The sequence below is a fragment of the Lonchura striata genome, chromosome 1 (assembly GCF_046129695.1).
Source record: "Lonchura striata isolate bLonStr1 chromosome 1, bLonStr1.mat, whole genome shotgun sequence".
Taxonomy (NCBI): domain Eukaryota; kingdom Metazoa; phylum Chordata; class Aves; order Passeriformes; family Estrildidae; genus Lonchura; species Lonchura striata.
Window position 1 is genome coordinate 6,415,246 of NC_134603.1, and position 18,790 is coordinate 6,434,035.

The 18,790-nt window shown below is 36.4% G+C and overlaps 1 protein-coding gene across 3 annotated transcripts in view; it reads left to right on the plus strand.

The window, feature by feature from the left end:
• The window catches only part of FAM135B (family with sequence similarity 135 member B), a 257,473-nt gene extending 240,712 nt beyond the window's left edge, over window positions 1-16,761 (plus strand). For all 3 annotated transcript variants that reach the window (XM_077781909.1, XM_021546046.2, XM_021546047.2), the window contains 5 exons: window positions 235-332; window positions 657-808; window positions 1,592-1,702; window positions 3,988-4,101; window positions 5,432-16,761. In XM_077781909.1, coding sequence (XP_077638035.1) covers window positions 235-332; window positions 657-808; window positions 1,592-1,702; window positions 3,988-4,101; window positions 5,432-5,637 — 681 coding nt within the window. In that variant the 3' untranslated portion in view covers window positions 5,638-16,761. The remainder of the gene's footprint in view (window positions 1-234; window positions 333-656; window positions 809-1,591; window positions 1,703-3,987; window positions 4,102-5,431) is intronic.
• Window positions 16,762-18,790: the final 2,029 nt, after the last annotated feature.

Here is an 18,790-nt window from a genome sequence, read left to right on the forward strand (position 1 = left end):
TTTAGCAACATGCTTATGATTCTGGAATCACTCAGCAACCACTCTCAAAAGAAAACTTCAATTTAAAAGAGGGCCTGCAGACTGAGAAAATTCTTCCTTCTTCCTCCTTGAGCATGTATAAAGAAAATTTACACTGGTTGTTACATTTCTGCTTGCATTTGACTTTAAAAATAACATCAGTCTGCAATAAGTGTAATCTATTTTAATTCATGAACTCACCTAATTTTTTAACAGACTGATACTTTTGCTGATTTTGATACAATGACTGACCGATTATTGGATGAAATTATTCAGCATATCCAGTTGTACAACCTCTCCATATCCCGAATAAGGTAAGCTTTATTAGATAGCAAATAGTATGTAACTGTTTGAATTGCATGAGCAACATCCAGTGAAATTAGTTTTTCCTAAAGTGCCCCGTGTTAAAAGCCATTGAATCAGTGAGATTTTTACATTCTTATAGATGAGAACAAAAGAGAAATATTCTTATGAAAGAGAATCTTGTAGGCTGAAAAAACCATTAAATGATAACTAAAGGATCTAATTGAAAGCCCTGACAGAGTCCTCCCTCCAGAGCCATTTGTGCCATCTTTATGTTTATGTTAAAGGAAACACAGATGGATTTTGTATTAACGTAATTCTTTCTTTCCCAACAGTTTTATTGGGCATTCCCTTGGTAACGTCATCATTCGATCTGTACTAACTCGCCCCAGGTTTCGCTATTACCTCAACAAGTTACACACCTTCCTGTCCCTCTCTGGGCCTCACCTGGGAACCCTCTACAACAACAGCACTTTGGTTAGTACAGGTAAGAGTTGATGGGAAAGCTTTGACTATCTGTGGTCCACAGCAGAGTGCATGAGAGGACAACAAGTGGAGGTGGGAATTTATTGTAACATGATTTGTACCTTGAAGTTGGGGAAAATATTTGCTGAAGACTTCAAACCTTCAAACATCAGAAAAAAATTGCAATTTCAACATCTACAAGGTCTATCATATTGCTCCCTGGAAAGCTCGGGGTGTGCAGCAGTGAGAGATGAACCTTAGTTTCCACTTAGTCTCCCACTTCTCCTCTGCTGCAAATAAAGAGAGGCATCTCCATGGCTGAAAAAGGGACATTATTATGGAAATGGACTGTCCTACATTTCAGTCTTCCTTAGTGTTTTCCTACTACTATGAGACACCCACAGAATCACAGAATAGTTTGGGTTGGAAGGGACCTTAAAGATCATCTAGTTCCACCCCTGCTATGAGCAGGGACATCTTCAATTAGTTTGTTTGCTCCAAGACTTGTTCAGCCTTGATTATTTCCAGGGATGAAACATTTACCACCTGTCTGGACAACTTCTTCCAGTACCTCACCACCATCATTGTAAAGAATTTCTTGCTTATATGTAGCCTAAGTCTACCCTATTTTAGTTTAAAACTGTTGCCTCTATCCTGTGAGACCCTTAGACTTTTCTTCCTGTTGATTAAGAGTACAAAAACAAACAAGACTTGTAATAAATTACAGTGATATCCCTCCTGTAGGCACGTTTTTAACTCTCCTGTTTGATGATTTACAAAGGCTATGCACCAATTTTCATTCCAGGTCTATGGCTAATGCAGAAGTTAAAAAAGTCAGGGTCGCTTTTGCAACTGACCTTCAGGGACAACGCGGATCTACGCAAGTGTTTCCTCTATCAGCTCAGCCAAAAAACGGGTGAGTAGGGCTTGATGTGCCTTGCAAATGCCAAGGGCTATTCCATTGGCTTGTGCTGGATTGGCCTATTCAGGGGGCAAAAGAAATTTGCATTTCGTTAATGATCATTAAACATGCTTTTAGAAGGACTGTCCTCTCTAAAATCTAATATTGATTTAATCTGTGCATTTTTTCTGTGAGAGATAACATATAATGTCTTTGCCAAACTTTTAGCATTAAATAAGACCTTTGTACTGTAGTAAACGTGCACCGGAGTTTATATTCTGTGAGAAAGAAACATCATTCTTGACAGACCATCATTCCTTACTTTATACTATGAGATGAAAACCATTTTTCCTGTTTTTTTTTTGTTTGTTTGTTTTTGTTTTTTTTTGTTTTGTTTTGTTTTGTTGTTGTTGTTGTTGTTGTTGTTGTTTTTGTAAGTTTAACATCTCTTGTCTCTAGGAAATATGACTATGTGAGATGAAGAACAAATTTTATTCATGTCTGTTCTGACACTTCTGTACTACAGAGAGAGATGTATGGCCTCACACTAGAAAAATGATGTCTGAATAGAGAATATTTTTTCCTATTCTTTAGTCATCATTAATAAATTGAAAAAATCAGGCTTTTCTTAAGAAAAGAATGCAAGTGTGATCCTTCTGTTGAAGCAATTGTTTTCTTTTAAGAGTTATTTTTAATATTGAGCACAAGCAAACTGGTACTAAGTATCTAGTGAAAAGGTCACTACTTGATGTTTAATTCTTTTCTCATACTTTTGTACACTGCTAATAGTAAACAAAGATTATGTTAATATGAATAGAGCATCTAAATCTTACAGATATGCTACATAACTCAATCAATGACAGGAAGTTGATGTAAATTGGTGTTATTTGAATTTTCCCTTTGATTCCCTATTTCTTATTTCCATGGGATACAGTTGATGACTTCTTTATTACTGTCAAGTTAAAATAAAATTGGGTCTACACAAAAAGCTCGTATTTTAATTTCCCAAGTAATGAATTCCTAAGCATGTGTAGTGAGTCAAAGCAATTTGCTGCTTGTTAGGTTGGTAGACTGAAGATTTAAGAGGCTCTAAATGCAGGTGTTGTCATAATTTCCACATGACCCTTTAGGCCTCCAGCAATTTATGACTTTCTTATTAAAGTAGAAGTTCCTGCTATCTTTTAATCTCTTTAATAAATGTACCTCATGCTTGTTGTGAAAACAAAAACTGAAACAAAACCCACAATAAAATATTCTTCCCTATTGAACCTGTTCACATAAGGTTTTAGATATGGTAAGACTTGGTAGGGCTTCTATCTTTTCTTTCGGGCCAAAGTTGCAAACTCAGTTGGTTTGACTGCACAAGAAAAAAATTATAAACACCTTAAGATAGGTTTTGGAAAGGAAGCCATCAAGACTTTTCATTGTGGTGGTGATAGTCAGATTTTCTGTGAAAGTCTAGAAATCATAGTTGTGGAATCACAGAGATGTGGATGGGCCTTCAAGATCATCTGGCTTCAATCCCCCTGCAATGGGCAGGGACACCTTCCACTAGACCAGGTAGCTGAAAGCCCATCCAACCTGGCTCTGGTTCTGGATCACTTTCCCATAAGAGGGAGAGAAAGATGAAGGACAAACCCACAGCTCTTCTGTGTTCAGATATTCTCTGAACTAGTAGGTTACCTCACCGGTGCCCATTTTCTTACTTTTCTATTAAATGTGGGTGATGGAGCACTCAAGTGACCATAGACAGGTCAGACTGCAGGAGCTCATCAGTGGCTCCATTAGCTCCAGGAAAAAGGGAGGATTTGGGTTTTCAGTTGATTTACCAGCAGCATGGATTTGCCAGCTGCTGATGGATCCTAACACTCACTCAACACCAATGTAACAGTATGACATTATAGCAATGCCTTTTCTTCTCCCTCTCTCTATTTTGTTTGAGAATTTTACTAATTTATTGTGCTATTTTGAATTTGATCCTGTTTAGAGGTATAAATATTTGCAAAAATATGGTTTTAATAAAATTATTTTTTTACAGACAGTTCTTACTTCTCCTTGTTGACATAAAATTAATATATGTGAGTGCTGCTTAGTAACAAATAGTTCACAGAAGCAACAAATAAGTGTGTTCAAGCTGTTATGAATATTTCTAATATTGTGCTACATATGTTAATAATTATCATCTATTTTACACTGTAGATTTTCAAAAGCCTTTGAACAAGAAATAATCATGCCAACAATGTACTCATTTTCATCACTGTGCTTAATTGTGATTAATATATTTAATATGTTTGTGACAGGTCTTCAGTATTTTAAAAATGTTGTGTTAGTGGCCTCACCCCAAGACAGATACGTACCTTTTCATTCAGCAAGAATAGAAATGTGCAAAAATGCACTTAAGGACAGACACACAGGTATGTTTAAGTTCTTTTATATATTCCCAAGGCTGTTGAAGAATTGCATTTCTGTGCAGCTGAGGTCATTACATTAGAAGGGTTTTTCATCAACATGATGAAAATTCAAATGTTTATTTGATAAGGAAGATAGTGTTCATTTCCCACAGGAAATTACTGAAATCAATAAAAGAAGCTTTTCAAGAAGCTCTTTTCCTGATGAAAACAAATTTAAATGAGGTCATAATCAAAGGTTTCTTACTGCTTCCTCCCCTTCCCTCTAATTTTATTTTTAAGTCATAATAGAACTATCTCTTGACAATGTTTTTCTGTAGTTTACTGATTTATTTGTATTTTCTCCCCTTTTTTTTTACATAATGAAATCTTTCTCAGCACATTCAAAGTAAGGAGGGTTTCCCTTTTTTTCAATAATGTTTGAATGAATGCAAGATAATTTAAGGGACAGATCTAAAAATCATATTGTTTTGTAATAAAATCTATGAAACATATCAGGACTCACTCCACCAAAGGCCCTCCTGTGAGCTCAGGCTGTGTGTATTGCTTTTGTTATTAGCAGTCTTGCTCATTTATGAAATATTTCATGACTTCAGTTTGATACCACATCCAGGAATAATGTTCAGTGTGATATTATCCCCATTTCACATATGTGATTACCTAGAAATGGAGGTGTTTTTGGAAGCAGAAAGAAACACACAGGCCCAATAATCAGTGTGGTTGCCTTCATACCTCTTTACTTAAATAACAGCTCTTTCTATCCTACCTCAGACATTAATTAAAAGGAAATTCTTCAACTCACCTACAGTGGTTATTCCTCAGGGACATGCTTGATCTAGCAGGAGCCAGGTCATTGCATTTATCAAAACATCAAATAATTTATATGTAAATGTTTCCTGAGCCATTGTTTCTGCCCCTATAAAGCTCTCAGCTATCTCTACATTATGCCCTTCCTGCATTACAATAGCCAGAGAAACCCAAATGGACTTGTGTCCTGCCAGACCCTCTCACATTTGAATTGATAGGCAATGTGAGTCCAACCCCAGCCCCCTAAAAGAAACACGAGCATTTTCTTCCCTGATGGAGGAAAGGCTGAGGATGTCCCAGGCCTCATGCTAAGCAGCTTCAGCAGATCCCCCCTCATGGCCAGTGCCCCCATTAGATGAGCACCACTCTGGTGTCTGGCAAATCTTTGAACTAGACTGTTGTCTCTTACATTTATTTTGGCCTTACTTCCATTTTCCTTCTCACTGAGACTGTAAAGAAATGATGCTGGAAGAAAAGAGAGAATCTGGGAGCTTTGGCATGTAGGTGTGATATCTTAACTCCTTTTCAGGTCCTGTTTATGCAGAAATGATCAACAACCTGCTCCAGCCTTTGATTGGGGCCAAGGACTGCACTTTGATCAGACACAACGTGTTCCACGCTCTGCCTAACACCGCCAACACCTTGATAGGCCGGGCTGCCCACATCGCTGTGCTGGACTCCGAACTTTTCCTGGAGAAGTTTTTCCTCGTGGCAGGACTCAACTACTTCAAATAGTGCCTGAAGTACGGGGTAACAGAGGCCAACCTTTCCATTGGGTGGAGGAGACTTCCTTAGCCAACAGAGTGCAATGTTAGAAATTAGATCAGGTGGGACTTTCAAACTTTCCATTTCCATTTCTCTTTCAGAGAATAAAGTGCTATGGCTTTAAGGCATTCAAGCTTCCAAGTATTGGTGCTTTTGGAAGAAATAAATATTCCTCTTCAGTTTCTATGTTTTTTTGTCCACATAAAGAAATGAGCCACTTCAGAAGTACAGAATCAGAGTAAGAAGGTTAATTCTCTAAATGTGATTGGACCAATATAATTCCCATTTCTCCTAAATATTAAACCAGGAACTTGTCTGTCCTTGATTTGCTGCTTATTTATGTATTAACAAAAATCTACATTTGTAGCACTCTTGGGGTAGTTAACACACAAGGAAACAAGTGTATGTGAACTCAGGTTAAAACCTTCTTTGTGATGAACTGAAAAGTCTGAAAACCATTTATGAAAGTTTCAGTCTTTCTGTTTGTTGGAAGAAGATATTTCGATGGTTCCATTACTGGTAATAATTTGTAACATACAAATTGTACATTCAAATAATGGAAAGGAGTAAAATATTTTACATAGAATGAACAAATATTGATATTTGTCTTTAAAAAGAAGCCCCAACTCTAGTTTGGGAAGAATTTCATTTGAGTTAGAAGCTGCCAAACCAAGAGGACTATATTGGATTACTTGTAAAATATCAGTGGCATCTGTTAACATTTCTTCTGTTTACATTTATCAAGGAACATAACTGACTGTGTTTGTTATAACCTTAAAGGTACAATTTTTACATTTATATTTGTACATTTGTATCTAAGTCCATTTTTTTCCAACAATTTTGGTTTTTTTAATTTATTACATTGATATGGAATTCAAAACCTAGCCAGTTATACCCTTGAAAACCCCAAATATTTGGAAAAATAAAGGCTGGAGATATAGAATTGTAAGGTTTGTGGAAAGCTTAAAAAATATAAGGATGTCTTAAGGTCCTGTGCAATACTCCTTAAATGCTTTGTTAATGCCCATTTGCAGTGCTGTATACAGTCCTAATTATTATATGGTTACAGCTGGTTGAACTATTTAAAACTTTATTTGTGCAATGATATCTAGGTGGTTTTTAAGAGTTTGAAAAAGAACATATTTTCCAATTTTTAATTTTTTTCATCAAATTTACGATAAGATTTTTATCACAAAGTTATCAGATTTAAAGTGACAAATTTCAATAACTTTCTGCACATTTTCATAACATTTTGATGAATTTTCAATGTCACAGGAGTTTTTTGAAAAAAGTGAAAGCGAATAATTCTTCATAATAATTTTTGTTTAGAAGGAAGGCGATTTTTTAAACCAAATACAATTTGTTTAAAAATACAAATGAACAAGTCTCCATATCCTCTAGCAATGAATAAAAAAATTACAAATTTGGGTTTAGGTGTCAAGACTTCCATCAGTAAACTAACATCAAGATGGTGGGGATTTGTGAAATAATAGAATACAAAATGAAAACAAAAAACATCATAGCCACAGGGAAATACTTGTAGTTACAAAAAGTAAAACTAATTTTTTCTCAAAAGAAAAAAAAGTGAAAAACTTACACAAAATTAGTTCAAGAAAAGAGATTTAGCAGACTAGCAAATGCTGGTAAAGGAAAAAGTCTGGCTTGATAACTAATAAATGTTTTTAAAATAGGAAAGAGAAAGAAGGTATATACCAAATGGTGAGACTAAACCACCTGAAAAGAAGTATTACACATCCTTGTGCTCTCATAGAGGCAGAAATCCTATGGGAACAATTCCATGGTGTGATTCAATGTTGACAAATTTCTTAAACAATACCTCAGTACTTGAATTAAATAGGTACATACTATGGTGTCTCGCTCTCTCTTTTTCTTTCTTTCCTTACAGATTGACTGTTAAATGTTAACAGTCAGTTTTACTCAGTTAACAAATGAATTCTATCAGGAAATCTGTAGTTTCCACTTCTTGTTTGGGAATTTTTTCTCTCTTTTTGGCCTCAGAAGTCTAGTGCCAGTTGCACTGACATATCGCAACTTCTTCCTCAGTAAATTCTCTAGAGAATTTTAAATATAATCGGACATGGAGGTGGAGCTGTTAAATAGTGCAGCCCTTTTGAGCCAGGACTAGTATTTCTATATGGAAAAACTGGAAAGAAAAGCAACCTCTAACCATAAGCAACCTCTAGTGTGCTCTGTGAGGGTCTGGTCCACTTGTAGAAAATGTTCACGAGTCTGCAAACTGAAGATTTTGAAAACCATTTAAAAAGAAGTGACTTTACACCTATATACATGCCTGCTCTGTGTGTGCACATAGTCTATACAAGAAAGTTTGCTTTTTTCCAGGTCTCACACACCAGCTTACACAGTCCTGAGTCTGACAACAAACCAGTGCAGCTGTTTTATACTCAGATGGGAGGTTCTTGCCTTGCCTTGTGCATTGGGCAGCATTCTCAGCCTTCTGTTTGCATGACTGTGAGAGAATGGATATGGGAAAAGGTCTCTGCATTGCTGTAGGAATTGGTGGGTCTTTCCAAGTTCACTTTGATGTTCTGTACTCCTACCAGTGCTCTGACTGATGGATAATATACCTAAAGATGTCAGTGTTCCTATTCATATAGAATTCTTTGATGGCTCAGTCTGATTACAGAGTTGGAGTTGGATTGCTTATAGACTTGGATCAAGTCCACATAACTTACATCTTGTGCAGTATGGAAGAAAGCTCCTGTGGAACCTCAGAAAAATCTGGGAAGTATCATTCCTGTCAAATGATAAGACACAGATTTTTATCATCCTTGGCAGAACATTGTGGGATATATTGGCCATGGTCTAGTTCAGCTTCCATTCTAAGGATCTCAGAATAGCCTCACTCACTTTTTCTTCTTTTATTGTTTTTAATGGGATATTATCTTTAAGTACTTAAATCCACTCAATTGTATAGACATTGCAAAGAAATCTGCATTGTCATAAAAAATATCCAAGTTTTGGACAAAGTATATATATATATATATATATATATATATATATATATATATATATATATACACAATTTTCAGATTTGTATTTACATGGAAAGAAACATACAGCAAGAATTATCTTCATAAAAATTAGCAAAGTGCACAATTAGCATCTTTGTTTCTGTCACAGCCTTCGGAATTTCAATATACTGTCCTTTCACATAATGACCTTTAAAACACATTTAAGTACATTTGCAGTATTTCTGCAAAGATTTTCCCAACAATCTGCCCAAGTCCCCTTTGGCTTCCTCTATCTATGGGGGCAGAGCTTAAAGAGCTCTTCAGTGAAGCTCTCACATTCAGCTTCACTCTTCAGTAAAGCTCCCACACTCATAGGGGATAAGAGAGTTTTTCAACACCTTGGACAGAGGAGGGACAAACCTGCTTGTTTTTTTTATAGCTTGTCAATATTAGTGTCAGCTGTATTTGACGTGAAACTCTCTTCAGTTCTAAAAGGAGTTTTTAGTTAAGAAATAAACAAAGCCAGCATCCCAAGGTTGTTTTTTAGTATCCAAAAAGCTTAAAACTAACAAGGAGGATCTCCACCAGGTAAAGTGCATTTGGCTGTTGAAGTTTTCCAGTGTCAAAGGTGAAGTATGGGCTGTAGCCCAGATTAGCAAGTTCTCTGGGGGGAAGGGGATAGCCCATGTGTAGAAAAGAGCAGAGCCAGCAGATATCAAGGCTTTGAAAGACAGAAAAAATAGGGGGATGGAAGAAAGACAAGAAGTTCCTAAAGCAGACTGTAACATTTAAGAGGACCATTTTAACTGTTTTAAAATATTTGAAGAACTTAAAGCAATATGGTTATGAAAATTGAGTTGATATCGATAATTTTATGATCATGCCTTTATTAATAGTTAATTATTTTTTCTTGATATTCTGGGTCTCCTAGAGCCCATTTGTTCCTACTCTTAAAATAATTTAATATCTTCTGAAATGGATTTTTTAAGGTATGGATGGAGAGAAATTGAAGTATTGACTAAGTGTGTGTAGATGAGGGACAGAATAGCAAGTTCTTTCTCCATCTGGGCTAAGGATTTTGAAGGAGTTGGTTTTCAATCTCCTGGAAAAAGAGAATGCAGTCTCCTGAATCCTCTGGAATTTTTTTTTTTTCTTGGAGAATTGTAGAATTTGTCCTGTTTAATGTCATCAATTAATTTTTGCTTAAAAACTTGTTGCAAAATGAATTTGTTCAACTAAAATAAAAGGCTTAATTTCTGTCTGTAGTCAGTGAAGAGCGGTAGGTACTACTGAAAAGTCTGCAGTAGTGATCCTGTTTTTGGCTTTGGTGGTATTCAGGGTTATTTTTCTCTGTTCCTTTTCCAGGGAACTTATAATAAGTCTCACTTTCTGGGTGTCTAACACATAGAACAGAAACTGGAGAGACAGCATTTGTGGACTGGATTACTTCAGTTTTTCATACTGGGTACAAGTTTTGACTGCATACCTTGACCAAAAGCAAACATTTAAGATATGAAAAAAGCTGCTTTAAAATCTGTCAAGGAATGGGTCTTTTTCTGGCATCCAATGAATGCTGGTTTTCTCTTTAATGAAATTCAAAATTTGTTTTCAAAATCAAGTTTGTCCACTGACAATAGAGGAAGTTGAAATTTTTAAAGGATTATTTTCTAAAGACAGGAAACCTTAGCACAGAGCTTTGGAATTACCTACACAAATTCTGAGCCTATTTTACTTCAAAGCATTTCATACATATCCACTGACCAATCCCCTTCACTGTTCCCTTGCCAGAAGTGAGCCACTCTTGAGAGAGAAAGATATCACAAGACAGTGTGAAAACTGGGAATTCAAGCAAAAGTTTTCATTAGAATTTGTAGTTTTCTTTGGTGCTTTTTACATGTTAAAAAAAAATAAAAATGTCTCTTGTTTTCTACCTCTGCATTTAAAATAGTGAGAGTGGTGATGAAGGAGAAAGATGAGAGTTTCTAATAACAGGGTTAGACTCTTGTGAAGACTTATGCAAATATCCCATGAAAGTAATATATAATGAATAGTCATGGAGCATTTCTGAGTCAGCCTCAGCATGCCAATATGTGTCAGCCTAGCTGAATGATTATTTTCTTTGTGGACTTAAATTTCCATTTATAAATTAGCATCAGGACATTCTAACATATTTCACTCCAGCTGGTTATTTAGATGCTAAAGGTCATGTCCATAGGGAACTTTTATGGAGTGCTTTTCTTTATTTCAACACATATGCTCAGTAGTTTTGATAGTCAATGTTATCTAATTGACAGTTTCTAGCTAAATTTATCTTCTCCCCCAAATTTTCAGTGTTCATTTAATCACTGAATTGTTTTTAAGTTATAAACCAGAATAAATACAGGTCTGATTGAGTTAGTGTTCATGTTCTTTAATGCAGTTACTTTATCGCTGTAGTACCACAGCCTCAGGATAAATAACCACTGAATTAAAAATTAGACCATTCATGTTTGGAGTAATGAAATTCATAGTGGAGGGCTTAATTAGCTGCAGTTCACTCTCCTCTGGTTTGGTTTTGCCTTTGGGGTCAAACAACCACTGCAAGGTTCTGCCCTTGGCTCTGTTCATGGTTCCCTTAATTTTCAATTCCTTTGATATGCCTAAATTGCCCTAAACTACTGTTCTTTGTCCAGACATTCCCATATTTGCTTGGTCACCTTTCCATGACCTGACTGCATCCCTTCCACGTACTGTGAAGTCAGTGCAGACAGGGATTCACAAATATATCTAGCACTGCCATTCCATTTATCCAGGAGTGGGATATTGTGCTCACACATTCATTCCAGTCGATTTTCTCAGCCCTTTATGAGGACTGCTATGCACCTACCCAGACATGTTACAGATGACAGAATATTTTGTTTCAGAAGGAACAGCTGGAAGTATCCCTGAATAATTCCTGTTCAAAGCAGGATTATCATGAACCTCATGGTAAGGTCAGTTATATATTTCTCTTGCTGGATATTGAAAACATCTGGTGATGGATATACTACAGCTGCTCTGGAATACCTTCTCAACTGCTGTATATCACTCCTAAGGAAAACAACCAAGAAAACAACAACAAAAATTTTTAAAAAAATCCAATTTAACCTTTCTGATCTGCAGTTTCTTTCTGATACAATATTTTTTATTCCACCTTTTTATTCCATGGGGTTGTTCATGCTTCTGGTACAGTTGCTTTTCCATGCTTTCAGACAGCTCTTTATCATTTGGTGTTTTTTGTGCCAGGCTAGACAAGCCTGACTCAGTCTGTGCTCAGACCCCCTCACCATCTTGGCGATCTTTTGTTGGGCACCCTCAAGTTTCTCAACCCTGAACTGGGTTTAAGAGTCACCAGGAACTGGCAAACTGCCTTGGATGCTAGCTCTGCTGCAGACTGGTGCCTTTTTCCTGTTCAGGAAAGCCTCTGGCTGCTGGAACTCATCACATCCTCTCCCTGTCTGAAGCTCTAATCTGGAGAGCTGGAGCTTTTCTCCTGTTGCCACAATTGCAATCTTCCAGCCCCCTGTGAATTAATTTTTACTTTGGGCACAGATATTGAGGAAGCCTAGTGTGACTAAGGTTGCTGATGTTTCTTCTCTGTTTCAGGAAGACTGTATAACACATCTGCACTTCCCCAAGAGAAATCCATGCACTGAACAGAAATGCTTATGAGAAGAGTTTAATCAGTGTTGAACAATTAGAATGCTTTAAATGCAGATGAGTCAAGCCTTCCCCTCATAGAACAAAAGCATAAAGAATAAATATATATAAACTCATCTTATGCAAAAGGTCAGATTAAATTAACTTCTGCTACAACCTTGAAACTTGATTTCTCTGCTTCTGAAAATTCAATTCTCCAATTTCACCCAAAGTGTTGCAAGATGCTCTTATCTGAGTAGCAACCTAACCATATCTTTCTGAAATGGATTTCCACACATATTCCATAAGTCCAATGTCTATATGCTAATTGAATTGAGTTTCGTGTCTTCAAGTATCTTCTGCCTCTTCAAATATGAAACTGTGATACAGTGAACTATTGCTACAATCCACCATGCCTTCCAGTCTCTGAAAGATACCACTACAAACACAAACAACTTATCCAAAGGAACAAAAGAAACCCCTCTTCTCCGCATGAAAGTCTTCAGTAATTCTCCTTATTTTGGAGTGGGTGGTTGGAATATTGTGATGGCTTTTCTTATGCATCCTGTAAATGGGGTCACACTAACAGCTTTTGGTGCTGAAAACTTCATTATTTCAAGGAATGAATTTAAGTTTATCATTCCTTCCTGAAAGCGTAAGTGCTATTAGGGATCTCTCTATTTTAGCCCTGGAGACACTTACTCTTTGCTACTTTTATATGGACAAGACCATGTGCATCATTTCCAGCTGTGCAAAGAGGCCAAGGCATTTCTGATACTATCAGATATGCAGCTACATGGAAAAGGTTAAGTGGGAATGTTTTGGATGCAAAAAGAGTCATCATTGCAGTAAAAATGCTAATATATAGTTCTTGTGTGTAACCACTTCCATATGATGTATACCCCAAATATATATGTACACAGAAAGTGTCTTTTCCCATAGGAGCTGTACGTTATTCCCACAAGAGTTGAACTTGTGTTTCCATAAAGTACGTATATACTTGGGAGGAAGCTGCTGTTCAGCCTAACAGGTTTCCGTTGCTTTTGGGGACAGATTACATTGGTTGTCCTCAAGAGCTCCTGTGAAAGAGCCATTTCTTGGCTTCATCCTCGCTGGAGGAGAGAGGTTGTTTTTTGTGGTGATTTGTCGACCTCTTGGCACACCATTAGCTGACAAAGCTTATCTAAGCAGTCCTGAGTTTGATGTGTGTTATCTACCATCCCCATGGTTTCTGTGGTCAATGCAACCTGTCAAACTGAGCTGCCCTGTCTCCTAAGAGAGGAAACCTGTCACCATCTCTTAATTTTCCTTGACATCCATCCTTTTCAACGAAGCACTCATTTTTTAAGCTGGTAGATCAATGATTTATCAGCTTTGCCACTCTTCTTATGAATTTTAGTCTTCTATATATATTTGACTATGCATCCAGTTTGGGAAATTAGCTCTTTCCCTTTTCCTGCAGTTAAATCTTCTTATGAAACATGAAGGAGATCAGTCAAGAAGTCTGAACAAGCCATGGTATTCCTTTGCCACTGCATGTCTGGAAAAAATCCCCACCACTGAAGACCCACTAGTATTCATAGAGTGTTCTGTGTTCATTTTCTACTGTGTTTGTTTTGCCAAGAAAAAACATACATTAATGTTTTGTCCCATTCCTTTTTGGGTCTCCAGGTGAGTCAGAGTCTACATATAGCTCTGACAGACTGAGGAGAAGGCAAAGATAAACCCTCCTCCTGTCTAGGATGTGACAGTGATAAACCCCACTGAGATGGCAGTAATGACAGAGAAATCAAAAAGAACACCTTCCAAAATCCTATCCAATTCATCAAAATAAATCACTCCATAATATTGTTGTATTTTTGGCAAAAGTATCAGGTCAAAACACAGATCAGCATATTCCAAAACACAAAGTTCAGAAGTAAATTGAAAATTATGTTGATATTTTTCTACATGGATTTGTCTCTAATAATAAGAGTCCTTAAAAGAGGAACAGTTTAACCTAAAACTTGTTTTCTTGGACTTGAATAATGATTCTATCTATTATTGTCTTAGACTCTAGCATCAATCATCTTTATAACTCCCTTAAAATATAATCAAGTCCTTTAAAAAAAAAAAAAATCTGATCTTAAATCTCTATCTTTCAGTTAGACAATTATCCACAGCACCTGAGACAGCAGACAATTAAACTTTCTCTATATACAGAATTACCTTCAATGAACAGTACAAGCCTTAAGTGGGAAAGACTTATCTGCTGGGAGATCTTCTTTCTTGTTTAGAGGAATTTTATGTTGATGAGTCTAATTTAGCCAATAAAGAAAGTAAGTGAATTCTGTCCTCTTTCTTAGCCCTGCAAATTCAGGCACTTAAAATTAAGCATTCTAGTTTATGTAACAAACAAAACACATCTCTGAGGCAGGTTTTGATTGATGTCTTATCTTTCCCTGTATGAAATGTACAAACACAGTTACTCTGGTTTTGACACTGGAACCATATTCTTGGTTTAATGATGCTTTCTTCAAAGTGTGTTGAAACTGTAACTCTCAAAATCAGATTTTGATTTTTCATAATAATAGTTAAAGTTAACAATGGCAGCAGAAGTAACCACATTTTTACTGTGTCTATTCAAATGAACACCTTACACTGCTGGATTAATTCCTAGTTCAATGGTAACACCTAAAATTGGACCTTCACTGTTCCTCAACTGACATGTGGACTAGAACTCAATGGACAGGAGCATAGTTATGTGAAGATCCTTAGCCTGTGTTTCAGAGTTATTTTTTACTTATTTATTAAATATTTAGAAAGTACTTCTTTGAATTTACCCCTACTGTTTCCTGTAAATAATTAGCTCTGAAAGTGGTTTTCTGTATGCACACTGTCACAATTTTTGTTTAACAAAGGCAAGGCTATAAAGTTTTTTGAATGAAATAGTATGGTTTGAGGTCTTTTCAGATAAGCAATTGCCAAATAATTTTGGGCTGAGTTTCAAATGAGTAATTTCAGCTTGAAGCATTTCAAATTTATGGGGTTTTTAATAATAAAAAACTATACAAAATCAAGAGATTGGCCCCTGAACTTGATAACCATTTGTACTATTGCAAAGTGGATGTAAAATACTAGCATTGGATTCATGCCCATATTTGTGCACACAGGCTGCAAAGCAAAGCATCAGAGATATATCCTTCTCCAAGTACTTCCTTTGGGGCTGATTGTTCAGGGCAAGCAATATGCATGATATAACTGATGCATGTAACAGTAACTACAACATTCTGCAAATTTGAATTTATACAGTGACTTGATATTAAGGCTGAACTTTGCAGATGAGTAGTCTGTGGTATTTTTAATTATAACCCTTTCTGTGGTCTGAATACGAGTACAGCCAATTCTGTCATGTGACATGAGAAGTTGGACTTTTAAATGAGACATTATTATATTTGGTTGAGGCAGTTATGTTTCTCAATAATTATTTCAAATCAGACAGAAGCAGCAATAATTAGAGGTTGAGAGCTTAAAAAACCTGTACTATTTTTTTAAGACACCGAGATTTACAACACATGATCTGTCTGCCTCTGTCTAATTTAGTTCCCTTTCCCTAATGAACATTTGTCAACTACCACACTTCAATTTTCTTTACTATGTCTGTCAAGATTTAAGTGAGACTTACATCAAAAAAGCAAAACTAATCTCACTAAGTGGAAACATGTGAAGTTGAGTCAATTCTGTGATATTTTTAGGAAAATGGAAATGCAAATAAATTTTCTTAGAATGTCAATAGCATTCACAAAGTCTTTACTAAAGGTCTGATCCTGAGAAATGCTGGTCAAATGCACTCTTGGTATAATGGACCAAATCTGCAAGTGGATTGACCTGGTGAAGAGCTTTATACAGCCACAAGATCTTAACAAATGGCAACCAGCAGCTTCCATGACATCTCAAAGTCAGACCACCACAAGATAACAAATGTTCTGTGTTCTTTTTAAGGCAAACTTTCCAGTTGGTCAACTGTGTTTTAAAAGTAATGTCTTTTAAGACCAATGCAGACCTCTCCAAGGGATCAAGTCAATTGATTACTGTGGACAGATCCTTATAGGTTAAGGGAAAGGGCTTTTAATTTTTAAATCTACTACTTTGAATCATGATCATACAAAAAACCTGAAGAAATCTGACATGGTCCCTTGTATAAATAAGATAATGAATGTAAAGCTTATAATGCCACTGTGAAATTTTAATGTTTATTTATTATGGTTATGATGAAACCTGTATAATAAGATGAAGATGATAATGATAATGATAATAATAATAACAATAATAATAATATAATGAATAGTCATCAGTGCCAATATGATTCTACTATTTTTCTACATATGCTTTATTGTGGCATTTTGTGTAGCTTGTGATCTGTGTAAAGAAATGTCAATAAAATCTTTGCTTCCTTTTGTCTGTATTTTCTGTGGTTCTTGATTGTTAGGAAATTCCCTAACCCCTTTTGTCCATGTAGCTCATGGCAAGCATGATGAGAGTGATAAGGAGAAGTAGAATAAAAGATGCTCAATTACAAGAAAATGGATGAGCTATATTAAGGGCTGTGGCTGGTGCCTTATCCCTGGAAATGTTCAAGGCTAGGCTGGATGGGGCTTTGAGCAACGTGGTCTGGTGGAAAGTATCTGGACCCATGGCAGGGAGAATGAAACAAGTCCATTCCAACCCAAAATATTCTGTGATTCTATGCTTCTGTCCTTCTGTTTGAAGAATAAAAACCATCTCTGACTTATTGAATGCATAATTATTAAGTAAAATAATAACGGTCTAAAAGGCCTTGAACATGGAGCTCTTTCTGGCCAGTGAAATGAATGGGACTTGAAACAAGGTCTTGAAACAGCAAAACCTTGAAGAAAAAAAAATCAGAAAATTCTAGGATAATTTTTATGTGGTTTTGCGTTCAATATTTAAGAACAGGTTTCACAAATGTTATTCATAAGTAGACTTTAGTTCCTCTGGCCCCGTATATTGCAATTGTGAACTTCCTTATACCTGGCTGTTATACTTCCTTATACACTGTTACCAGGAAGTTAATGGAAATTGGTGGGCTGGAGTTGGAGGGATTTGCTGTTTCTTCATGTCTCTATGTCCATGTCTATACCAGTTAACCTGACAAGTAAAAGATATTTCTGCTTCTTCTGTGGTCAAATAGGCAGGGACTCTATAAGTCCTGGGCTTAACTCACAATTTCCATTAAAATACATCTGTACTTAAAATTAGTCACAGCTGTACATCAGCATCACAAGCATCCGTTTATCCTTCTATCAAGGACATATCCCTTTCTATTAGTTTAATTTTTCTCCAGATATTTACAGACTGTTGATGGCATGGGTAATGTAATGTTATATAATGGGATGCAACCCATGTTATCTAACTTGGAAAATGGAAAGGATGGAAGTGAAGCAGACCAGAGTCCAGTGCCAGAAGTTTCCTGGTGCTAACTGGTGCTTTACACTCTTTTAGACGATTCTTGAGGAAAAATAATTTTTTGGAGTTGTCATCCCCAGAGACTCCAAAACAAAAATACATTGAGAAATTGATGGAAGCCTTTAGAGAGCCAGGGAGGGACTACAAAATTTAGGGCATTGCGGCCTTCCTGTTTCAAACTGATTAGCAGTCAGCAGGAGCTCTGTTTTGTGTCTGTGTCTGTATAGATAGTTTTTTTCCTAACTCATTTCACAATCATATCAAATGGCAAAGAGGCCAGCAGCAGGGAGGGTATAATTAGTTCATTGGTTAAATGCACTTTCCTTTTGATTATAATTACATTCCACTCTCACAGGCTGAAAATGAATTGACCTCACCTTAATCCCAACAACTTGTTTGTCCATCCTCAAAACGTTACATCCAGAAGTTGGCATATTCTCTGTGATTTGGCAGAATGCCCCTCAAAGCAATCAGGATAAGCAGATAAACAGGTACTGTGGTCAGTGCCAGGGCAGATTCATCACAACTGTGCAGGAAAGGCAAACCAATGCCAGTTTTATGATGTCTGGTCCAAATTGGTATTTTTAGTGCATTATTTTAAAAATTGCTAAATAACCCTCACTATTCTCCTGAATCTAATTGTAGTAATATGGTAAACTATATCCTCATCAGAATCTAATTTTGTGCTAGGGACTCCTAGTGAAGAAACACCATGATTTGGTGTCGTGGCTATCTAAAGTGAAGTAGGTATTTTCCAAAAAATCTACGGCACAGTCCACATCTTGGTTAGGTTTTAGTCATAGACATGTGGAATTCCTGAACCAATAAAGTAACATAAGAGCAGCACTTTCTAAAAAGGTCTCTATTCTCTCAAAGGCAATAGGCAGGTACCTATCAGGGGACAAAAGCTCAGTTTGGCCCTTTGAATAACTTCTCAGGGGAGTGTAACAGTGAAGGATATATATGACCTTGAGAAATGGGGAGAATCACAAATAACTCCGTGACAG